At 38.2% G+C, this 17,081-nt stretch overlaps 3 protein-coding genes across 3 annotated transcripts; 1 reads left to right on the top strand and 2 right to left on the bottom strand.

Annotated features, from left to right (window-relative positions):
• The first annotated feature begins 1,323 nt into the window (after positions 1-1,323).
• LOC140769061 (uncharacterized) lies at positions 1,324-4,332 on the top strand. The gene is made up of 4 exons (XM_073109607.1): positions 1,324-1,506; positions 1,619-1,701; positions 1,803-1,893; positions 4,040-4,332. The coding sequence occupies exons 1-4, from the start codon at positions 1,478-1,480 to the stop codon at positions 4,068-4,070; spliced, it is 234 nt and encodes a 77-aa protein (XP_072965708.1). The 5' UTR covers positions 1,324-1,477; the 3' UTR covers positions 4,071-4,332.
• Positions 4,333-6,322: 1,990 nt separating this feature from the next.
• Positions 6,323-6,676, bottom strand: LOC140769303 (uncharacterized). The gene has a single exon (XM_073109965.1). The coding sequence runs from the start codon at positions 6,674-6,676 to the stop codon at positions 6,323-6,325; it is 354 nt and encodes a 117-aa protein (XP_072966066.1).
• Positions 6,677-7,842: 1,166 nt separating this feature from the next.
• On the bottom strand, positions 7,843-13,512 carry LOC140768485 (boron transporter 4-like). Its single transcript, XM_073108768.1, has 14 exons — positions 13,111-13,512; positions 12,240-12,345; positions 12,064-12,146; positions 11,757-11,949; positions 11,528-11,666; positions 11,264-11,429; positions 11,014-11,180; positions 10,299-10,472; positions 10,104-10,199; positions 9,898-10,011; positions 9,391-9,713; positions 8,967-9,243; positions 8,708-8,845; positions 7,843-8,252 (listed from the first exon to the last, which is right to left on the bottom strand). The coding sequence occupies exons 2-14, from the start codon at positions 12,341-12,343 to the stop codon at positions 8,220-8,222; spliced, it is 2,007 nt and encodes a 668-aa protein (XP_072964869.1). The 5' UTR covers positions 12,344-12,345; positions 13,111-13,512; the 3' UTR covers positions 7,843-8,219.
• Positions 13,513-17,081: the final 3,569 nt, after the last annotated feature.

Raw genomic sequence — 17,081 nt, 5'->3', positions numbered from 1 at the left:
CAATGGTAAGGTCGGTCCGTCTATAGTTTACCGCAACATAATATCGTTCCCCTCTTCTTCTTCTTTACTTTTTTTTTTTTTTAAAAAAAAAAAAAAGGAAATTAAACCTTCAGTCGAAATATGAGGAGATGGAGGCTTTCTCAGAGGCGATGGATGGGTCATCTAATTCTCATATTTATAATCCAAATTTCAGTCCGGTCATGACACAGAAATAATTGCAGGATCATGTGCTCTTCGCAGGGTTGTCATGTGCTGATTAATCAGGGAAACGCATGTGGGCCGGGTTGAGCACATGTGACTGTTATAAACAACTTATGACAATGAAGCAAATCAAATCAAATGGCATTAATTAATATTTGATTATTATCTAGGCAAGGAGGTATTGTCTTCTATCCATGGACAAATATGGTAAACAAACTGCAGTACATATGTATAAGATCGATGACACGAATATATTAGCAAATTTGCGAAAACTTTAGGCATATTTTATGTCATATGCATGCCTGCCGCATACGATGCGAAGAGACCAGTATTATTTGAATATAGTCCAGTTGGTTTAATACTAAGAGTTAAAATGCAATTAAATTAAAGCAAGCAGATAGGTTAAGACTGACTCTATTGTTTCAGTGAGGAGTGAGGAGACAATTTTGGCGCCACTAATATTCTATTAAGTAATAGTTGGATACTTAGTCGAGCAGACCTAATCCCACATGACATGCCTCAACTAGCCAATTTCTGAGCACTTTCCCATGTGGGTCTGATCTTAATTTGTAGTACTAACAGATTCGAGGCCGAGATTAGTGACCTTCCTGCATGCCCTCTTCTTCCTCCCACTTGGTAGACACGACACGACACACCTCAATTAAGGAGATGATGAGTTGACCTATCGTCAACTCGCGCGGTAGGAGGTGGGAGCTTAAGCCTCAGCCTCAGCCTCAGCCTCAGGGAGAGATGATGAGCAGACCACCAATCGATTCCCAATTATTTGCTGCGTCGCCGTGCAATATCTGGCATATGGAGGAGAAGACACAAAAATTGCAACTTCGTGGATCACACACCTTGGAATCTTGTAATCCTAACAGGAAACTATTCATATACTAATCTTTAATTTCACATTATTTATTTCAAAGAGAAGATAAATAAATACTCAGAGATGTGGCATAAAAAGGACTCACAGAAATATTTATTCATTGTCAGTATCAAACCGAGGTATCGGACAAGAAACTATCTACAATCTTTCTAGTTTAATAGGTCAGATTAGCACCAAGTAAGACGCAAGCGGGCTCAGACGAGAGATGTATGCGGGTCGGATCCGGAGTACGGGTCGGATCCAGTAATCTCACTGGGAAAGCGAAACTCTAGTCTCTGGTCCACGAAACCGGCGGGTGCGAGAGAGAGAAGAGAGATCTTCCAAGCCCACGGGTTTCCTCTCGGCGTCTCAAACTTCTCCACCAGAGATCAGATCGCTAGGGTTTCCATGGCTTCTTCAACCGATTTCACCACTGGGTAATTTTACCTCTCGATCCATCTCATCTGTTGCTAGTAGGAACTAGATTTCGTTTCTATGTACTTATACGATCTAGATCGCTTCTTGTTCTTATCTGGATGTTTGACGAAGAAATGTCGCCGTGAGGAAGCAACGCAACGGACCTCCTTTTAAGTTCTTGGTGCCTCTTGTCTACGCTCCCATTCTTCCCCTAAGTACGTTATTTACTGCTTAATTCGGCTATCGGTGTTTTTGTAATTACGCTAGGGTTATCGATTGCTGATGCTTTTTTCCTTCTAAAAAAAAATATTGACAGTTCGAATAGCGTTGAGGCGTAATCCTGTTATGAGGGACCGGTTGTTCTTCGGGGTGCTAGCAGGAGCTTTTGCTCATGGAACGTACTTGATGTATCCTTTACCTGTCTTAGGTTTTGTATGTAGTCATATATCTAACGTAGTTTCCCTCGTGAAATTATTCGTGGTTGATAATTTACTCTAATCTGCTACAATCTTTTCTGGAACTCATTCACGGCTGCTGTCTTTGTTCTATGCCGACTCAATTTTCTGATCCTTTTATTTGATCAAACTTATATAAACTGCAATTATCAGTATAGATTAAATTAAGGATCCTCAGACTTTGCAGCAGGCATCGGAGTTCTTTAGTTATTTACTGCTTAATTCGACTTTGAAGACGAGGGCAATTTGTTGTTAATTACTCACATGGGCCAACTATGAGATCAAGGCATCAAACTTAATGTCATTTGAAGAAAGTGTCTTACTTTTCAGATGATCCTGACCTGAGCAGTACGATCTATTAATTGTTTTTTTCATTAATTTTGGGGATGCAGCCTGACGAATGGATTATGTTATATTAAAATTAGGGGCCAAGGCTATATCCTTCAGTATGTGACTAAATATGATCCTCTTTGATATCAAGTTCTGGAAATTTGGACAGAGGGAGAGGGCTCCCTTGTAGATGTGGCTTTGTCATTGAAGGATAAAGGATACAATTAATCACATTTTATTGACACTAGGTTTACATGAAAGTATGGGCAGATCATCATCATGAAATGTGAACATTTAGAGTCGCCTATGTACTTCTCGTAAACCTTTAAGCTATAGGGCTAAGGTTGTTGACGTAATACTCACCTTAACTTTTGTGAGGCAATTTACCTGATTTTCCATTCCACCTATATGTTATATTGTTGGCGCAGCTACCGATTTACGAATCCCTTAAATTCAGGAAGCCTAGAAGAATGTAATAAAATCTTGATAGTAGAATTATTATTTTCCCAAATTCTGTTGCACTTAGAGACATTAAAGGCATATTTGGGGGGAAACAAAAACTTTATTATTATTATCATTGCTTTTTCTTTGATCCCAAAGATGTAGAAGCACTGGTAATAAGATTTAGTGCTTTCCTCAGACAAATAGCTTCCAACTCTGAGGAGCTGATGACAACCAGTGAGGATGTCTATCTGCTTTAGGGGGCGGCGGAAAGGCTTCAACCACAAATCCAGAATACCTCCCTGTTGGTGTGAAGGCTAACTAGAAGTTACTTATATCTAGAGAGGATTTTTCAACAGTATATATAGAGATGCTACAAAGAAAAGTTTAAGGGTACCATAGCAGTAAATGATCTGAAATTAGCTGGTTTTTTAGGTGGCATTTGGAATGAGGTCTGGGTTAGTCTCTGAATTTGGTTAGGGTCCCATAGGCATATTCAGTAACTAGACCCTAATTTTTAGTTAGCCAAGTTCAAGAGGTGAAAGAGGAGAGCGAAAAATATAAATGAGTCTAAATATGCATTCCCCTCGAATTATTATTTTACCCCTGAAATGACTTGCAATAATGTTTTACAAATTTAATATTAATAATTTTTTGAGTTGATGATCCCTCCAGGAGGACAGTAGGGATCTTGGTTATATTTTATATTTTATTTATTTGGTGTTTAGGGTTGCATTTATTTTTTACATATGTTTAGGGTGTTTTTTCGCTTATTATCATTGTAGGAATTATATAAAGACCTATTTGTTTCCAATTTGGGTTTAATGAAATAGTTTGGTGTGAAACCATAGTTTAAGGGTGGAGGTGTGAAATCTTATTCATACTTCTCTTGCATCTTCAATCCCCCACCTCCCCTAAAACCCTATAAATCCTAAGAAATAAGTTTAGTTAGCCTTGTTCAACCAGTAAACTCAATTAAAACAGAGCCTTAGACTATGCAATTGAAATTTTACGCACTAGCTTGTGTGAATTGTTTGTTTTCACTGTTTCTATTTAAGTTGTATAACATCTTGTTATGGGATATACTTAAGTTACCGCTGACGAATTTATAATCTTTCAATTGTATTGTTCTCTATTGGTCATGAGCTTCTTCACTTAACTAATTATTTCCCATATTCATGAAATGTTGATTTCCACTTTATTTTAGTTTGTAGCCCATGCCTTATGATTTTGGCATGGCATTTTCATATATCTAATTTGTGGAACTATGTCAGGAACAATTTAATGGATAAATCCTATGATTTGCTTATCCTTGATATTCTTCTAGATCTGATTTATATGACATCGAGAGCAAGTGAATTGCATGGGTGATTCAAATGCCCCTTATTCAAGTTGTATTGACCGCAGATTTTGATCTGACTTGGAATTGCGTCAGTATGAACTCAGAACAGTTTCCTCATAAGAGCTTCAGTTAGTGTATGTCCATTCCAGTCTTACTTGCTTTCTTCTTGAAATCTTCAGTTGCTTTTATATGATTTAAATAATTGATGATATACACAAAACTTCTGCCCATCTATATCAGTGCTGCAGCAACAATATGATTGCTATCCTTTCAAAACATTATTGCATCTACATCTTGTTGTCAGTTTTCTCCTTTGGATTCCTAAGTAGAACAACAAGTATTTGCTGCCGAATTTATATGAGATTGAGCATGCGCAATCTCTTCCTTTTTTTTTTGTGATCTATATTTTCATAAAGTCAGTCTCAACATCAAGGTTCCCGACTCCATAATTTATTAAATGAGAGCTTAGCTTGAGAAAGTTTGTCACTCTCTTGTTAGTTCTGGGCCTGTCTATCGAGTAGAGAATTTTTGTTCCATTATCACAAAACTTCATACAGGTGTGGCATTATGATGATACTTGCTTTGGTGAATATAGTTACTTCCTGACTTGTTGATAAAGTGCGAACTGTTTAAATGATTTTCTCACTAATCAGCAACTTAATTTAGCGAGATTAGCTAGAGTTGGGGGGCTTGTGATTATGATGATGATCATCATTATTATTGTTTGCTGTGGATTATTATGGATTGAAGCTGATATTTTGTGAGAATATGTTGAGCCATATATGGTAATGTAATGAAAGCTAACATGTTTGGATGTGGTTTAAACATATTCTAAAACCAGTTAAGTTAGATCCAAATAATAGTTTATTTCAAACTAGTTTAGGACAATTAAGTTAAACCCAATTTTCTCTTTTCTCTCTTGTTCCATCCAATATGTTTTATTTATTTAATTACTATTTTGTCTTTGAAAAGACATCACTTTAATTAACTTTTAATTTAATCCTTCACTCTTTCTCAGTCTACTCATCCATTATAAAGGATATTTTAGTTATTTAATACAATATCATTTAAATTTATTAATTTTTATGTCATTATTAAAGTGATTTATAATTAAACATCATTTTTCTAAATTGGTTTAAGCTTCTCTATTCAAGATTAAGAAACGAGCATAACTAACCAGGTTTAGGAGTTTAGGAGTTATATTATATCCCAGCTCTGTTCATTTGTGGAATAAGCAAAACGTATAGCCTTTTTATAATAGTATAGTAATAAAATAATCAGTTATTTTAATACAAGTTTACTAATATTTTTTATCCTGTTTTATACCACAAAATTAATAAAAAATTGTTTTTAATATATTTGCCCGCAAGAGGTCAACACTCTTAAGTCACTCATGATATTGGATTCTATCTATTCTCTCAAAAGTTATGGTATTCTCATTTTCTCTCAATCTTTTTATGTACTCCTCTCTTTATCTCCCTTTTCATTTTTTGTTCGCATTGCATGGTTAAAAAAAATTCATAATATCTATATTAGTTCGCATTACATTTAAATATGTGGGGAAGTATGTCAGTAGTTTCGCATACATATGTATGTAATTATGTCAGCACAAATATATAGAAACAATTTATCTGCAGGGCAATAAGATATATTCGCATTGAATAGTAAAAAGTCCACGCTCTCTATATATAAGTCAGTGTTGCATTTAAATATACACAGAAATACGTCCGCAATGTAAGGAAGTATGTTTGCATTACATGACAAAAGATCTGCATGCACTGTATGCTAACATGGTTGCACTTTTTTTTTTATAAAAAGTAATTAAAATATTATTTGTGTATTGCCGTATTGGTACTTCTTTCTATCCATTATTTTCCATGCAATTTTGCTATTTTCTTTCACTTTAATTTTAACTTTATATTACATACAATATTAGTTTATAATTAAACATCATAATAGTTTATAAACTCAACTAAAAGCAAGATAGCAGACCGAGTCATGGAATCTAACGACTGACTTGTGTAAGCTTTCGACAGCTTAACTATGCAAGTAGTGAGCGTTGAATTTGCTAGCGTCGTCGGACCTTAATTAGACGGAGGGGCATTAGAAACAATATTACTCCTTTCTTTTAAGTCCGAAAATTTGGTAACATTTACAGCATATTATTCGTTGCGTAGTCCAAGAATTCGTAAGAATATAGTACAGAAGGGGGGGTGAGAGAAGGATGAATATAGATTTAAGAAGAGAGGATTTAAATTTGCAACCCTTTTAGAGTCCCGATCTTCGAGGGTGGTCGGAGGCGAGGCGGGAGGCGATGGCGGAGTGATACATGGCGTCGTGGAAGGTCTCCGTCTCCATCATCCTCATGCGCAGCTCACGAGCCTTCTCCTCGGTTAACGCCGAGAACCGCCGCGCACGGCGCGTCACCTCGTCGTGCTCCTCCTCCGTCTTTCCCGATCCACCACCGATGTAGTGCGGATCCGACGGCCAGCCGAAGATTGGAGCCCACCACTTACCTCCTCCGCCTCCCCTGTGGGTCCGCACGTGCCCTTCGGATCCCGAGGCCGCCGACGCGCGGATCACGGTCGGGGGATGGAAGGAGAAGACAAGGGCAGATGCCATTCTAGGGGGCAGAAGTCGGCAAGATTCTTTTTCCGTATTTCTTGGTAGTTTTTTTAGTTTTGTCTGAAGAGAGGGAGGAAGGGAAGGAGCCCTTTTTGTAAAGGGAGACAGACGATGGGTGGATGGGATATAAGGTGGGTGAAGGGAAGGCCGCTAATGTGGCGGTGATCCAGCAGCGGTCAGCTTGGAGGACTTTTCGCTTTTACGCCCACGCCCCCTGCTTTCCTTCCTGCCAACGTCGTTCGTTTATTCTTCATGGCCTCGTGCGCTTTTCTTTCAAAGAATGGTCAAAGGATCCCGCGTAATGGAGAGGCAGCTAGCTGCTTCGTTATTTGGGATTTAATGAGAGTTTCCTGTTAAAATTTTGGACGGCAATTACAGAGGGAGGATATTTTGGTGGTCGAGAGATGAGCGACGTTGGCTGTTCATTTGTTTGTTTCTGACAACTTCCATCCCCGTGGTGGTGGGCGGTCTGGTCCTGTTCACAGGGCGGGCACGTGGTAAAATTTTCTAGTTGGCTTCGATACGTTCCTGGAATATTTGGCACGCGGATTTGAATATGCTGCGCAGGATAAGGATGAGAATAGTGGACGTCTCAAGGATAGATGGGAGGGGAGGGGGGGGGTTTACCATACCACTCTATAGATTAGAGGCCAACTAGTCTATGAACTCGGATAAGATCTACGTAGATCCGGATCTTTTCATACTACGGAAAAAAAAAAAAAAACAAATGTCAATCCATCTTGGAAAAAAATCTCTTAGATTAGGCGGTCTAACTAAGCCCCTGTACCTAGTATTCTTTAATTAGCTCAATGTCTTACTTGAACACGAGCATGACCTGCAAATCTTCACAGCCAGACTAGCATAAATTGAATGGTTGATGAGAAATGGGGAAAAGAAGTTGGTGAGACTTTATATTAAAGTCAATTATATGTTAAATATTTATGACTTATTAGTGCTTGATCAAATAAGTAATTATTGAAATTAATGACATCATAGTGATAAATGCATCTCTTTTTTTATTTTTTTTATTTTAGAATAGACATTGAAATAAAAGAAATTGAGTAGTTTTAGGAAAGTGAGAAAGTGATTTTGCTCGGCACAAAAGAAAAAAGGATGGGATACTATATGCTGTTTCAGCCTCAGGGCAAGTAATAAGCCAAATAAAATACTAGACGAGTACTGGTCGATTAAAATTCAATAGTTAAATATCATCCTTATTGTAAGGCATAATAATGGCAGTAAGCATTATGGTACTAAGCTTTATACATTTTTCTTGCTTCCTTTATTATCTTCCTATACGTTGTGATTACAAGAATCCCCTTGCACATCAAAATTCTTGTTATTCCGCCGTTCTAGCAAGTTGCAATTTGTAGTTCTAGTATGTGATAGCAAACTGAGTAGCGGCATGAGGTTACCCTGCTTCTCTTTTGGCTTTGCATCAGATATTCTATTTTGGTTGCTTTTATTCGGAAAGAGCTTCCACCACTGTCATCTCGGAATCCCATAATCTTCCCTTGATCAGTCTAGTTGTTGTGTTGATTCACTCACCCTGCGGACTTATCTCAGGATAAACCTGCAAAACAAATTTGAAGGGTATGTGAGCAATCAAAAATGCGTAACCAGTAAAATGAATCTAACCGCACATTTTTATCTCACAAGACATCTAGCAGAATATTATATGTTTCATCATTCTGAGAGAATGTGAAAGAATTGCCTGGAGGAGCTTTACAAGATTATAAACACGAGACAGCATCAATCGACTATATAGCAGCAAACTTGGAGTACTTAGTCAGTCATATTTACATGAATTTAGATGCGACCGATCAAATTTAGATTTGCTTAAAGCTATATTTCATCTGTATTGACATATTTCTAAGAGGTATATTAAGCTACAAATCCTGAAGGCCCATTTGGTACTTCATATTTTAGTTAGAAACCCCATCATATGGTATCGGCAATAGGAACCAATATATATATATATATGTATAATTTTCATATGCGTGGTGGAAATCATCTTGGGGTTAGTACCTGAAGCGTCCTGTCTTCATTGAAGCTTTTAGTTCTGAGCTTAAGTTCTCCTCTACTAGTTGTGAGTTCATCCAGTATCTCAGCATCACACACCTCGTCTCTGATGCCATCGTTGCCTGAATGAGATGCGTCTCCTTCCTGTGATAAGTAAAACACACTGGTAGGATAAAAATGTATTGGCTAGAAACTTGTCTACAGAAACGTGAGGATGTGACAGTAATCCAGAGAACTAAGTACTTCAATCATTCAAATTTCATACCGTAAATGAGAGGCTACGAGCATGAGGCACTCCTGCAATTTCTTCATACTCAGCAGCATCCAATTCCCAAAGGTGATATGGATGGAAGAATTTCGGAAGAAAATGCTGTCTGATGGCAATTAGAATGAAAAACGGCAGGGGAAAAAGAATTCCGGCTATGGGTATCCATGTCACTCCAAAACACAGTAGGAAATATACAATTTGAAAAAGTGTAAAGGCAGCAATTTGCTTGAAGGGAACTGATTCCACAAAGGATGCATGGTCACCTTCAAGAACCCTGCATTTCATTACATGATAATAAGATAGGATTATTAAGGCAAAATCTTAAGGATAAACATAAGTGATCCTGAAAAAAATATCAAGTTAAGATACATTGCAGACATGGAAGAAACTTAAACTTGAAAAATTGCAGTAAGAGATTTACTTGTAGCGTCGGTGAGGGGTGATGAACAAAAGTAATATCCTTTCCCAGAACTGGTTCCCAGGAAGACTGTCAATGGCCATGTAGGCGAAGTAGCCCCAGAGGACCGAAGTCGGTATTTTCTTGATGATGGGCATAGCTCCAATGCAGGCACCTACTAGGAGGGACTGCAATAAATTGCTTAATCTCTGCTCATTTACCCGAACAGGCAAATGAGCATCTATGTGTTTCTCAGGATCAAATGGTCCTTTTCCCTCCCCTGCACCATTCTCATTACTCATGACAGCATCCTTCAAGTTCTTCAGTTCTTTATCGACTGAAATAGCCTGCATAAGGTATCATGTTAAAATTTTGATCTATGGATCAAGCAAAATTCCACTTTACTACAATAACTTCTTGCATTTTGAGGAGACAGATAACCTGAAGTGAAGCCATTGATTACTAGAAGAGTAATGAAGAGTAATGAAGATGACTAGAAGAAAAAAAAGAAAAGATATTCTGAGCACTTACATGTCCTTTGTCCATTTCTATGAAAACTTCTTGCATTTTTCCATAAATTTCTGAGTTGCTAGCCTGTTTTTTAATACTGTCCTTGGCAGTTTGAACCATCTTCTTTCGGAGTAACTAAAACGTACAAGAGAAACTGAAAACTAAGCATATTTCTGTGGATCAATATTATAGTAAAAAAAAAAAATCTTTCAGATTGTTCAACAAACCTGTCGCTTGAGAACAGCTAGACTCTTCGTGTGCATAGGAGACTGTGGAAGAACACCATTTGAAGGGGGTATCCCAATCAAGCCACAAATCAAGACCTGAATATTTTGTTTATATTAGAAAAGGAAAGAATAGATCTTTATAAGATCCCGATGTGCAATGGGTGATAAAAAATGAAATAAAACAAAAGGCCATACCATGAAGCCAAGGACAAAAATATCATGATGATAGGCAGAGGGATTTTTCAGATTAAATTCCTTTTGCTGTGCCATTTGTGAAGCAACACTGTGGTCAAAAAAGTAAAGCCCTGCAACCATCACTGCAGGCACAAAAGCAGCCAATATGTATACAGGAGGAACAGACAGCAAGTCCTGCAGGTTTAATTTGCAAAGTATTCAGTATACAGAAGCTGTAAGCTTGACAGATTAGTTAAGTATGGAGACCTTTTGGTAGGTTTAAGGAATTCCTTCAACTTTACTAGGAGTACGCCTACGTACATTTGATCTCGTTCAGTCCTTTGTTTTCAGATGCATTGATGACAAACAATCTAATTAGATATTCAGATTACATATCATGTGGGGGTGAATTGAGAATCAATCCTCCTATTTATACTCTAGTAGACAACGTATTATGGCATTTATGTTAGGCCTCTAAGTTTAGCTCCAATTATTCTGGTATTTGCAGCTAAGTTCATCTTTAGAACAACAATAGAAGACAACGTAATACTAAGCAGACCTACTCTTGAGATATGACTCGAATCTACAGTAAGCATGCAGATTGACCTATGTATGCTTCACTCATCTTTTAATTAATTTGCAGCAGAATTTGTGGATTACAGAAACCTTTTTGCCATTCTAAATGGGGAATCAAGAAGCCTGAGGAGAAGAACTATTCCGCCACAAGCTCATTTACCTTAGCGACAGTCCAATGGTAAATCGACTTGGATTCCCAGGGAAGCGGGCTAAAAAGTCTCCTGGGAACTCCGGAAGGGAGTTTACTTGGAACTGCATATGAGAACGCTGTCCATAGCAGGACCATTAGAGGAACCCCATAATCAGCAATGAAACTTCTAAGCCACCCTGCAGTCATCAATTAGACGACGAATGATCAATTATACAGGCTTTCTGATATGAAGTTTGATACATGAGGATATTTCGCGAACCTGTGCCGTATCGCCATGCCCTTGCCCTCCTGCTCTTTAGGGCGGAGTACAGCAGGCCAACAGCAAATATGATGCCCAGTAGCCCATTTGTATACAGCCACTGGAACTGGTAGCGCGGAAGACTTTGGTCCTCACCTTTAGGCACATCAAATTCACTCACTATTCCCTACAGATAAGAACAATTTTACAATGGAGAAGTATGCTCGTTTATATATTTGGCTATCAGGTGCTACAAAATCAAGAAAACTGAGAGAATATATATACCTTAATAGCTTCTTGAATGAACAGAACTGTGATCAACATCCCAAATAGTTCTCCTGCAACTCTCGTGAATCTACTAATAACAGCAGAAGCATTGAATACTGCAAGGATAAATAGCATACAAGCAGTCCAGATGCAGACCCTATCAACAGTAAAGAAAAACCAAATCGTTAGAAGGAAAATGAGAAAAAAGTCAGCAAAGAAAAGAAAGTTGTTCATTGCTATTAATCACCATCCAGCCCAAGCTAAGAATAGTCGCCCTCCCAGATCGGCCCGCCCTTTGGCGAAATTGTACAAGTACGTGTACATGATAACAGTAGGCTCCGCAACTCCTACTATCAGCATGGGTTGCCCTCCAAGTATTGAATGCATGATGCCACAGATAGCAGTAGAGGCTAATGTTTCAACTGTGCTCAGTGCTCCATCTGAATCACCGCGACAAGTTATTAGTACTAGAGCATAAGAATAAAGAAGATGATGAAACCAAGCAGCTTTGGTTTACTCAGAGATATCTTATCAGGATTAGGAAGAGCACCCACCAGTATCTTTACTCAATTGCTCGCCGAAGGCAATGACAGGAAGTGCTGAGGCAAAAAAGATATACATAGTGGGCGCAAATATTCTGAAATCCACAAATGAGAGATGTTAGCAACATAGAAGAAGAAAACTATGACCCGTTTGGCATAGTTCGTGAGAGGAGTATGAGTGGTCGAACCTGAAGCCAGAATGAAACCCACCAACCCAGTCTTGCTTGTAGCAGAGTGCTCTTCCTTTGACATCCTTGACAATCCCCCGGAATGGGGTTCTCAAAAGATCCATGTCTGAACGAAAAGTTCCAAGAAAAATGAGATACGGGGAATTTACTATAAATAAAAAGCCATAGAATTCAACATTAAAAGGTACAGGAGAAGCCGAGACTACTCATATTAAACAGCAAACAAACGATTGTCTTACATGATGACCAACTGAGAAATAGAAAGTTTGCCAAACATGCGAGGAGAAAGTAGAAAGAGTTACGCAGGGCCCGAAGAAATTAAGAACATGCATGCAAAGAGAGGGCTGTAACTTCTACAACTTAAAAAAAAAGAAAAAGAAAATTTGACTAAGAACACGCTCAAAGGAAGAATCATAGCATTCAGAGCAACTAGGAAAATAGAATGATCTAAGTAATCGAACTTGTGAGACAATATTATAGCACAGAATAATCCAAGAGGAAAGAAAATAGTCAGATTCAGGACATTAAGGAGTTGTGCATGCTTGTCCTACCAAAGAGAAAACAGATGCAGGACATGAAGAACCAAAAGACCGCTGTCAATCCTCAAATCACTATAAATCACATGCCGTAACAAAGAAGGAATAATCTCAAGGAAATCTCCAATCTAATCTCCAATCTATATCTTTCTTTTTATAGCCTTCAAATCTAAACCTCATAGTTGGAGACAACGAAAACCAGACACCAGAAAATGAAACGAAAACTACATTTATACCGTTCTTGAACACCATGAAGATATCGATCAGAATAAGGAAAATGAAATAGAAATCGGAAGCAAATAAGCAACAATGGTGGAAACGAAAAATCCACATACGAACTCAACCAGTCAAAGGTGCTCCGCTCCTCCCGTGGGAGCTCAAGCGAATGAGCAGACGAAACCCTAGGCAGACGATGGAGAAGGAGGGTGAGTGTTTGTATTCGGCCAGACCGTAGAGAGGCCGGAGGAGGTTAAGAAAAAAAAAACACTAGAGGGAGAAGGAAGGAAGAGGAAGAGGAAGAAGCTCGTCTTTCTCCTGAGCCTCTCTCTTCCTCAGCCTTCCTATCGCTTTTTAGACCCCGGGATTCGCGGTGGGCCCACCTACGTGCTCTGGCCCTATGCAAGGTGAAGGTGAAGGTGAAGGTGAAGGTTCGCGGAATAGGCTGGTGGTTCCCAGCTCGGGTGTGTTGGCGCTGGCGTCGGCTTCGGTGTACGCAGCTATCTCGCCAAAGTAGGGGGCCGCGTGTGGCTCTGTAGCACATCGACTACCGTGTGGTCATATCCCCCAAGCGGACCGATCGATTGATCATCACCGTCCATCCGCGCATGAATCGTACGGACCCACGATATTACATCTAATATATATATATATATATATATATATATATATCGACCGCCGTACATTCCGGGATCAGTCTCCCTTTTGCTGTATACAGGAGAGTCTTAGAAGGCGGTCAACCTTAGTTAGGGCAACAGTCGAAATAGATAGGCGGTGTTATCTGTCTTCCGTCTTCTATATCTATATATATATATGAGTTGGCAATGAGGAATAGGGACCAAGAGATGCAAAATTTAGGAATAAAAGTACATCCCCCTGTTTGTGTTCGATGGGCAATGTAAGTATCTTGCAATTAATGAAGGAAGGTTTTTATTGTAATCTTTCTCTGGACTGAGATAGTTCGTTGACATCTTGTAGCTGGTGGAGTGATATTTTTTTAAATGTTTGTGAATGTTTGATTCATATTGGTGGTCTTTAGGTGCACATGAGACTATTTTGTGCTGCTGTAGTGTTTTGTTTGCTATTCAGCAGTGTCCTGATGATTTAGGCCTACAGCATCTTTACGTTTCTAATGAAACAACGTCTGTGACCATATTTCCAAGACTTTTCTTTTTTTTTTTTCTTTTTTTTTTTTAAAAAAACTATCCTTTTCAAAAGAAGAAGAGGAAGAAAAAAAGAAAAAAAAAAGAAAAAGAAAATGCTGCGAGGAATCCGGAAGCCCAAGAGGGATGGATCTGATGATCAGCTGGCAAAGTTGTACGTTTGACAAAAAGTAACCTAACTACTCAACTGTGAAGCATGCAGCGGCATTAGGTGGAAAAGCCTGCCAAAACTGAGGCTTCCGGCGCTGAACTAAAGTCGGGAGGGATCGGCTGACATGCATGAAACACAAAACAGCCTCAAGAAAAGGTGCCCTACGTAAGAGGACGAACGTATAGCGCGGTATTTCTTCGTAAGTGGAAGTGGAGACAAATCATATAGCTAAGTTTTCGAGTTTAGCTGGTGATTGATGGATGCAAAATACGTTCAAAATTAATGTCCCATCTTGATGTATAATTAGTGTGTCTACAAGTAAAAGCCTCTGACTTTCTTCCGACAGGAGGCAAGGAAATACCTGCACTAGTTTCTAATAGGTGTATGGCAAGGATGCACAGAGTTGCTCACTTGTTCACAAGGAGTTCCCCTAGTTTCATATGAGTCGTGTGACTTTCACTTTCCAAGATAAGTCTTATCATTCAGAACAATAGAAAAGTGTCAGTAATGTAAGGCTGGAGCTCGTTTTTCTTGTGAGTTGATCATACCATCAATTGCAATCGATCAGAGGAAAGCTCAGCCACGAAGTAAACTAAAAGAGAAGCACTAGCGGACTTCAGCCAAGAAAAAAAAGAAGTGAGTATTTGACCAAACTAGCCCGCTTTAATTTTTTTTAAAAATTAATATCAAAATAGATATATTTTATTATAGCCATACATAAAACGTTAAACTATTAAATATTTTAACTACAAAATACAAATGCCAAGAGGTTAGCGATTTACCCAATTTAACTTAAACAGTTAAATCACCAAACTCAATTTTTGACCAATAGTTTATTTTGAATGTATACTATTTTATTATAAAGATTAAAGGAATGAATGTAAAAATTTTGAAACTCGTTTGGACCTTAAATAAGAAAATTATATTTAGAAATTTAAATAAAAAATATATAGTGTCGCGACTTAATCTGTGTTCGATTATCTACTTTAATTATAATATATATTATCATGAAGATATAAAAAATATTTATGCTTGCTAGATATTCTCCTCGGTTAACTAAGCTCAGAATTGCAAAAAAGAAAAACAATAGCTTCTCTAAATTTTACTTTAATTTATTTTTAAAACTTTTTTTAGTAACATGTTGAATTATTTTAGCATTTTAGCTACTGATTTATTTTAGTAATAAGTTTGAGGTGAATTATATTTGGGTTAAAAATATGGCTAGATTGGTCAAAAACTCAAAAAAGGGAACAACTTGGGAGCTAGTGGGTGGCCAGAATCTTCCAATAGGTTTTAGTCTATGGTGAGGTGCTGAGTCGGACGCAGTAGTGATGTTTCATGGTGTTTGCGTCGTGCAAGAGAGATTATTCCAAGGGGCATTAATTTCCTCAGTGACGTGTTCTACAAAGCTTCAAACGTCGATCAAACGGTTCGTTTCTCGTAACTGGAAATGTGTGTCTGTGTGTGTGTGTGTGAGAGAGAGAGAGAGATAAGCATGACTTGCGGCTCTGAGCTGCGGAATAAAGGTGTGATGCAGTTGTGTGTTTGGATGGATGTTGGTGGATGAGTGAAGGAGAGTAGAAGAAAGATAAATGGAACGAGAAACCATGAAGTTGACGTGGGTAGTCATTAGATCTGCTCTAATGCTCCAATCTTTGGTAACAAGGACACGTACGTCGTTTTCGACGACTTTGGACTTCCAATATATGGAATCTCGATCACTAGGAATTATGGAATCTCGATCACTAGGAATTATGACTACTATTATTTAAGTCATCATAACATTTATTTTATAAAAGAATGAGCTGTTAGCACTGCTAAAAAAATAAATTAGTCTTTGAGCACTCGGAACTGTCTAAAAAATCTCTAGTCTTACTAAAATGGGTAGTGATAGTCGGTTGCCCAATTATATTCTAAGTAGGAATAGACAAAATTACAAGTAGAGAAAAAATAATAATAAGAAAGAACAAATCCAAGAATTTATGCCTCTTATTCACTATGGAATATCTTATGCACTGCTAATAGCGGTTATGACTTCAGATAAAACTCTTTCAGATGAAACTCCTTCAATGATGGCTCTCTTTAGCTGGAAGGAGACAGCTAAAGAGAGGTTGTATTTAATAGGAAGGGTTTAAATTTCTAGTGGGGAAGAGATGGTGGTAGCCTTCGCTTTGACGAAGATAGGGGAACCATTGGCTGACCTGGATATGACTCGAATCCTAGTCGAGTTCTCACTTGGATCAAAAGATCCATCAACGTTAATCTTAATCACGTCCTATGGAGGCAAGCTCTAGCGGACCCTAATGACTTTGTTTTTAGCGGTGCTTATTATTTCCCCATGCTCAAAGTACTCTTTGGTCATATGTTTGCTTAAGCCACATTGTCAATTTGTGCTCGATTTAAGGCGTTCAAAGCACAACCAATTTCTTGCCTTCTATATCATCCATATATTAGTAACTATGATAACTTTAAATTTATCAGCATCGCCCTCAATATGAGACCAATCATATTCTAATCAATGAACATAAAGTTAAAAGGATACAACAAGGACCTAGGTTTAGAGGTATATCACAGCATCAATGACCATTTAGTATATTAATCGAGGCTTTAGACCTCGGTCAAATGTTTAAACCCTAGCCTTAATTGCCTGGCCGTAGCACACATAGCCCTCCAGAACCTATGAGGAGCCCTTATGAGGACCCTTCAAACAAGTACCATATTTTGACTCACAACCTTTGCTTAATGATAGTATCACAATTAACCATGTGGAGACCCT

Source organism: Typha angustifolia, chromosome 10 (assembly GCF_048772165.1).
Source record: "Typha angustifolia cultivar Huaian chromosome 10, ASM4877216v1, whole genome shotgun sequence".
Lineage (NCBI taxonomy): Eukaryota > Viridiplantae > Streptophyta > Magnoliopsida > Poales > Typhaceae > Typha > Typha angustifolia.
This window is presented reverse-complemented; position numbering and strand designations above follow the sequence as displayed.

Coding starts and splice junctions, on each gene's coding strand:
- LOC140769061 (XM_073109607.1), top strand. CDS start 1,478: ATGGCTTCTTCAACCGATTTCACCACTGG. Junction 1,507..1,618: donor TCAACCGATTTCACCACTGG/GTAATTTTACCT, acceptor TGTTTGACGAAG/AAATGTCGCCGTGAGGAAGC. Junction 1,702..1,802: donor CGCTCCCATTCTTCCCCTAA/GTACGTTATTTA, acceptor AAATATTGACAG/TTCGAATAGCGTTGAGGCGT.
- LOC140769303 (XM_073109965.1), bottom strand. CDS start 6,676: ATGGCATCTGCCCTTGTCTTCTCCTTCCATCCCCCGACCGTGATCCGC.
- LOC140768485 (XM_073108768.1), bottom strand. CDS start 12,343: ATGGATCTTTTGAGAACCCCATTCCGGGGGATTGTCAAGGATGTCAAA. Junction 10,012..10,103: donor TAGCTGTTCTCAAGCGACAG/GTTTGTTGAACA, acceptor TGTACGTTTTAG/TTACTCCGAAAGAAGATGGT. Junction 8,846..8,966: donor CTCGTAGCCTCTCATTTACG/GTATGAAATTTG, acceptor TACTTATCACAG/GAAGGAGACGCATCTCATTC.